This window comes from Octopus bimaculoides, chromosome 1, assembly GCF_001194135.2.
Source record: "Octopus bimaculoides isolate UCB-OBI-ISO-001 chromosome 1, ASM119413v2, whole genome shotgun sequence".
Taxonomy (NCBI): domain Eukaryota; kingdom Metazoa; phylum Mollusca; class Cephalopoda; order Octopoda; family Octopodidae; genus Octopus; species Octopus bimaculoides.
The window spans coordinates 134,738,451-134,746,219 of NC_068981.1; the positions used below are offsets into that span (position 1 = coordinate 134,738,451).

At 29.6% G+C, this 7,769-nt stretch overlaps 1 protein-coding gene across 9 annotated transcripts in view; it reads left to right on the top strand.

Annotated features, from left to right (window-relative positions):
- Positions 1-7,769, top strand: part of LOC106871495 (band 3 anion transport protein) — a 762,999-nt gene that overhangs the window by 600,346 nt on the left and 154,884 nt on the right. The window contains exon 13 of one of the 9 annotated variants that reach the window (XM_052970954.1): positions 1,436-1,516. The exons of the other annotated variants lie outside the window; for them this stretch is intronic. Within the exon in view, the coding sequence (XP_052826914.1) occupies positions 1,436-1,516 (81 nt within the window). The remainder of the gene's footprint in view (positions 1-1,435; positions 1,517-7,769) is intronic. 9 annotated transcript variants of the gene reach the window in all.

Sequence of the window (7,769 nt, forward strand, 5' to 3'; positions counted from 1 at the left end):
TATATATATATATATATATGCATATACGTAGTTATATACATATACATATAATACATATATATACATGCATACATATGTGTGTATATATGTATATGCATATTTGTTTGCGTGTGTGTGTATATATATATATATAAACTTATTGAGCAAAAGTTTAAAAGATGTGTCTAGAACATTGATTAATGGACATCTGGAAATATTTTTGAATTTATAACAACTATTGTTACAAAAATCTTAAGTTAAATATTTCATGTGTTTCCTTTTTCTAATTATTCTTTTATTTTACCTTTTTTTAATTATTCTTTTATTTTACCTTTTTATAGGATTTTAGTTTATTTTTGCAATTAACAACTATGTCCCTCAACCACCCTGTACATTAAAGATGACTTCAAGGATATTTTTACTATATATTAAGCAGAGATTCATTTTATTCAAAATTCTACAAGTTCGTAATAAGTTGGGAATGCATCCTTTCTGTATGCATTCTAATTAATCCTTTATGTATGATAGTAAGAACAATGAATTTGTGAAGGTTGGCAGTTTTCTTGTTCATTTCCTGGTTATTTTTTACATTAAGAGAAATTACTCTTTTTTTTCTCTTCTTGTCTTCGTTTTATTTTATTTTATTTTATTTTATTTTTTTATTATTTCTCTTGCCCTGCAGACGTTGATATTACTATTCAGTATGGATATAAACCTTTATACCAGCCACGGTGAACAAATCTGGAAGACTTCTTTCTTCTTTCTTATTTCATCACTATTAGAATATATTCATATAGTGTTGCTCTTGTTTCCTTCCTTTCTAATTTCGTTGTTATTTACCAGGAAATGAACATTTATATCATATTTCCTGAGAAGAGAAAACATAATAAGCATGAATTTAGTTTCAGTATGTATGTATATATATATATATATATATATATATATATATATGTATGTATGTATATATATGTATGTATATATATATATATATATGTGTGAGTGTGTGTATATATATTAAATGCAGTTTGCTATTTTATTTCAATTTCTGAGATGAATACACAAAAGATAATGCATGTGTATGTCTACATATGCATGCACATATACACAAGTTCAGTTGAATAGATTACTAAGGTCAGCAGAGTACATTGATAGAGTCAGATTAAAATATATTTCCCAATAATCTTCAAAAAATTTAGGAATTTTTGCCATCATTTCCAATAATTCTTTTAAAAAATTTTGGAATTTTTGATCATTTCCAAGAGTTCTTTAAAAAATTTTGGAATTTTTGCTATCATTTCCAATAATTCTTTCAAAAATTTTGGAATTTTTACTTGACTCACTATATCATACAACTTTAACCTTCATGCTGTATGGTGCCTACCTTTAAGATTCCAGTTGAGGACTAACTTATCTATTTTATTAATAACCACTGTGTTGCCACGACTCCTTATTTCAGACATGTTGAGAGAAAACCCATTCTGAGAAGAAATTTTGCTTATTACAATCTGACGGGTTTGGAGAAAGACGTCCGTGAAAGGTTGGCTTAATTTGTACTGGTATTCGCATGTCTCTCTTAACTCTTCTTCTTCAAACAATGGATATTTAATACCCATTAACTTTGTGGACTATTGTTACTCTCTAGTAGGGAGGTGTGCAGTATGGTAAAATCTATTTAGAATATTCCTTTACATCCTTCCAATTTAACAATAAGTTTCTGTTGTTATATAAAAATACTTTTTTTCAACCAAGGGATCATTATTAGACCCCTTTTAAAATCTTATTATGAAAATCTTGTTATTTTCCTGGCAGAAATATTCTGTGCTACATATTAGGTATACCAGTAATTTTATGTGTTCAGGCCATTTACGAAAGTAATAATTTGTAATAAAAATTGTTTTAAAGAAGAATAATTGACCACATTAACATCTAAAATTATTGGAACACATCAATTTAATGGTCTCCCCCCTTCAGTGATTATCTTGAAAACAGCTCCTCAACTGTAAAAAGATGTTTGACTTGGATTTATAAAAAAATGTCACAGTAACTGTATATTACTGGGGGTTTTTTATGTTTTTTTTTTTAAATCTAAACTTCCATGCAACTTTGTTTAATGTGAAAGTAAAGACGTTTAGCATCTTTTGAGATCTGTGGTTTACTTTTTTGGAAATTATGAATAACAACAAAGTAAATTGTTTTGTAGAATACATAATTATTTAGTGGGTTGTGCTATTACAGCACACAGTTTTAAAAACTGCTAGACACATGTGAAGCACATCACTTTGTCTATTTCAATATATTCTAACAGAATACAGTTTGAGGCAGAGTTGATATAAAAAAAAAGTCTCTTCTTGTAAGATTATTCAATAACTGAACTAATTGACTAAGTCAAGTTGCTAATGTAAACACAGTAATTTCAAATAAATGTAGTTAAATCTGCCTTAAGAGAAACACATTACTTTGAGGAGATTCCATTCTCATAATTCTAAAGCAAACAGCGTTATCATGCTTTGACCAAATTTGTTGAATCCATGCCACAACTACTCCACACCCAGGCAGTTTTATGTCTTTGTTACTCATTTCTCAATATCGTTATGTGCTCAATTAATTTTCTTATCCAATTATATTATACACATACACACATACATACATGTTTAAAGTTTAAAAGACTTCAGATTATGTAATTATAATTTAGTAATATTTTAAAATTACATACCTTAGAAAGACTTGAATTAAAAAATGGTTTCTGTATTTGAAAAACAAATAGTCCTTTTTTGTACTTTTGTTTCTAAACTATTTAATGCATGTCATTCTTTCATGTGGAATCCCTTTTTATTCTTGATTTATTTGCTTGACTGTTTTATTCTTTGTTTTGGCCTTCTCTTCAGTCTACTGTATTCATAAAACAACTTTTTTTCTAGATTTTTACTTAGAAATTTCCAATAAGTTATCAATATTTTCATAATCTTAAACTCTTAAGTAAATATAAAGCTACAATGAGAAAAAATTATTGCAGGAGTATTTTCAGTTTAACAATTTTATCATAAATTACTACCAAACAGATACATAATAAAATGAATATTCTATACATTCTTCTTCATAAAACTCCAAGGAGAATTCTTTCAATCCTTCATTGGTAGACCATATTGTAAGAATAATTTGGCAGTTTTCCCAAAATTTCATTAAAGAAAATAGATTTACATTAGTTATATCTACTGTAATAGTAGAGAGAGTTGAAATATTAAGCAGTGTGGTTGCATTTTGATATGAAATTTTGAATAATATCAGTTTTGATTTACAAGGATTTTCTCCTGAATATGATGATTCAAATATCATTAATTGTAATTAAATATTCCCATTTGGCTCTTTCAAACCAAATCTTTTTATTTAAATTTCAAGAGAAATATCTCAGAAAGCAATTATATTGAGGAAGAGCTATCTTAGAAAGATATTTATACTTTTACATTCTTTTTGACGAGGAAGCTTTCTCTATCAATATTTTAATCTTTTCATATAAATATGGAACAATTATTGGTTTGTGCTGAAGCTCAGGTAAAGGAAAAATACTATTTACATGCCCAAATGAATAGCATTAACACAAAGACCTTTTAAGTTGAAGTACTTAAATATAGGCTTCATTGATAAAATCTGTGCATGTATGTATGCTTGTATATGTATGCATACATACATGCGTGTGTGTGTGTATGTGCATGGGCATATGTGTATATGAAAGAGAATAAATCTTAAAATTTTTATAGGAATGAGGCTTTTGTTAAGAGATGATCAGTTAATCTCTGTTTCAAAGGAATGGATGTATAATAGGAGAAATATATTCAACGATATGGATTTTCTGTATTGTGAATGTTGAATAAAATGTCTAGTGGCTAAATTTATCCCTACTCTGTTGTAAGTTATTTAATACTAGTGTCTTAGACTTGAAGCCACCGATTTCAGAGGAAAGTGTGGAATGACATTGTAGGATGTTCATTTGCTTGCACCATGATTTGAAACCTAATCATAACACAATAAGAAACCACCATGTCATAGCTTAATACTAAATTTGTATACAATGGCCAGCTAACTAATAAAATGAGAGAGTTTCTCTCTTCCTTTCCATATTATTAACTTTTATGATAATGGCAGCAGATGTGTACATCAAAATAAATGGTCACTCAATGGATTCACTTAGTTGTCTGTGAAGATGCTGGCCCTACAAAATAGAATTCAATGGAATTTTGGTGACATCTTCAGTTTGTAGCAAGAAGATTACTGATCCCATCAATATCAATTATTTTGTTGATTATTAATTATCCAACCTCACTTGTAGTCAAATAATTTAAATTATCATGTAACAACAAATTCTAAATTTATTGGGTTTACCAACAAATTACAATAGTAAATTGGTAGAAATTTAATTATATTTATTCATTTACTTATCTATAGTATTCCAATATCATAGTAGTAGACTGGCAGAATTGTTAAGAGTTGATCAAAATATCTAGTGGTATTTATTCTTTCTGACTACATTCCAAGTTCAAATCCTGTCAAGACCTCTATCTAGAGTTTATAAAATAAAGCCCTAATCAAGTATTAGGAATGATTTAATCAACTACTGCTTTTGTCTTCCAGTTCAGCTGAGAATCTCAGATGAATCTTCTTGGGACTGCTTGCTCTTTAAGAGCAGATGAATCTGTTAACCTTGCCAGCCACTGTACTCCTGTGAGGAGCAGTGATCTCCAGTATTACTAGACAGTGAGTTTGGTAAAGTTAATAGAAGAAGAATATAAGTGATTTATGTATAACTATTAAAAATTATGTCATAGGAAAATAAGCTTTCTAATTCTGTTAATTACTCATTTTACTTAGTACAACCTTGTAGAAATGTAGTTGTTAATAACCAGATGTAGTAATAAATTATTCAATATCAGATTGTATGTAAATTGTGTGTGTACTTGAGTCTATTAGACCTTCTCATTCATAATGTTATCTTTCCTGTTAGAGAAAGCAAAAATATAATCGCTCAAACTTAAGTTTAAATTTTCCAAGGAAATATATCACAATATTTTTAACAAACCAATCAAATCCAATGTCTGAGGAAAATGGTGACAGTTAGTTGATAGGAGAGGTCATAAAAGAATTCAGTAAGTTTACTTGTGATGAATGAGGAACTTAATATTTCGAGCCTTTGCCCTTCATCTAAAAATCAAAGCCTAAGTCTCCTTTTATAAATAATAAAATAATATATAAAAAAAGAAAGGAAAGCATTCAGTATGACAGTAGCAGCAAAATGTATCACCTATGTGTAGTACTTTACGAGTTAGTAATCATGCAAGAGAAACAACTGAAGCTCTGTGAAATATTCAAGACATGTTTGGTAAAATATTGTGCATGTGAGAAATGTCAGAATGGTAATAAAGGTTTAGGGATGGTAACTGTAGTTGACAAACAACATGTTATTGATGACCTATGAAATTTGATTATTGTCAGTGGCACTTAAGGAGGAATTTTCTATGACTGTTAAATTGTTCTAAAATGTCAATGCATGTTCTAAAAGCAGCTATAATATGGTAAAGAGCCAAATGTAACAATTAATGCCACTTGAATTGTCAGATGTATAATGTAAGAGAGCTTCTCAGAACTCTGCGACTTCCAAAGTATCTTTTGACAGTTTAATAATAAAGAGTGGGTAATCTATTAAGATATTAAGATTAAACACAGATCCTTTGACTGCAGCTTTTTGGAAAGAACTAGAATACACTAGAATGGAAAGCAAATCTTCATCCTGATTAAGTTTTGTGCTTAGTTGAGTAAAGCTGGTATAAAATATTGTAACCCAATTATAAAGCTGGTATAAAATATTATAGCCCAATTAATCATACAGTAACCATCGGAGCCCATTTTCAAGAATAGGTTCAACTGAACTATATGCTAAAATTGAGAAAAATATTCTTTGGTTCTCCAGAAAACAATTGCTCCATTGATGAAGGTATTTGCTTAGGAAAAAAACTTGTACATACTCCTTACTTTTGCTGTTTTCATGATACAATCTATGTAAAGGGTTACAAAACAATCTTAAATTATCAGAATTACCTTCACAGCAGATGACATATCAAAATATAATACAATTTCTTATACATCTTGCCACAAAATCAGTTGAATTTCATTAACTGTATTATTGTGTTTGTTGTTTTGCCTTTTTAAATCTCAAGTTAAAATGTCATTACTTATAAAATGACCATACACAGAAACCAATGATACATTCATAATGTATGTAATGTATTATGTTTTCAAAACATAGAATTAGTAAATATTCCTTCAAACTTGCTTTTTTTAGTGACTCGAACTTAATTTCAACTGAAATAGTTTAGAAAATATTTTGGCATCTATTGCATGTTGATTTATTGCAGTATTGTAAATAATAGCACAATGACTTATCAGTAGTCTGTACGTGTGTGTGTGTGTGTGTGTGTGTGTGTGTGTGTATGGTCTACCAGCTTAATGTCATCAGTTGACATTTATTCTCTCCCTTCTCTGACAAGGTCTCCTACTCAAAACATTAGCCTTTCTTTCTTCATTATAACATGAAATATTATTCCACTGTTTCAATTACTTATGTTATTTTTTACCAATGCATGGAATAACTCGTTTCCTTAGATTCTACTGCTTTACAATTTAAAATAGGTTTCAAGGATATAAAAATACTAAACTGTTTAACTAATGAGAAAGTAAAATAAACACAAAGTTGTTCAGAGACTATAATTCTTCCAGAATAATTATATTTATTTTACTAGAATCAATATTTTTACCTATACAACCTGATTCTAGCTTGAATGCTTTAAAGAGAATGCAGTAGATTTCTCCCTCCCTTTTTTTTTTTTTTTTGGTAATTTTTTTTTTCTTTTGCAAATTCTTGGACCCTGTTGTAATGCATGTTTCCTTGGCAAAATATGTGCATGTCTACCAACCTACCTTCCTGATATTTTGCTTTTGTTTGAGCTTTTACTTTGGCAGTAAATTTGTGCATGTGGCCTTCATCTGCTTCAATAGTTTATATAATGTAATCATTAACTTTTTTAAGAATTACTCAATTTTTTCAGCCCTGTTTTAACTTCTGTTCACTTTCCACATAAAACTACACCATAAAATATTGCTGGCAAATAAGTAATATTAAAGAGATAGTAAAGAGATAACTAAAAGGATACATGGTTTATACAAATCTAGGAAACATATTACATTTATTCTTACTTATCTTTCTCTCTGTCTCTTTCTCCTACTACCTTCCTATCTATCTATCAACTTCCCTGTAGCTTATGTTGGTTGACACTACCAAATTGTACAATATTGACCAAAGGTATCAAAATTGTGAGGATATATGGTTAATAACTATGTGGGGTTGAGTTTGTCTACATTCATTGTATGTGTTTGTTACTGTGCCACATTTCTACTATATATATATATTGAACGTGGTTGATGCCAGTTCTCCCTGATTGGCTCCCATGCCAGTGGCATATAAAAAGCATCATCCGAATATGGTCGATGTCAGTGCCCCTGACTGGCTCCCATGTTGGTGGCATGTAAAAAGCGCCCACTACATACTGAGAGTGGTTGGTGTTAGGAAGGGCATCCAGCTGTAGAAACATTGCCAGATCAGATTGGAGCCTGGTGCAACCCACTGGCTTGCCAGACCTCAGTCAAACTGTCCAATCCATACCAGCATGGAAAGCGGACATTAAATGATGATGGTGATGATGATGATGATTATATGTGTGTGTGTGTGTGTATATATATATATA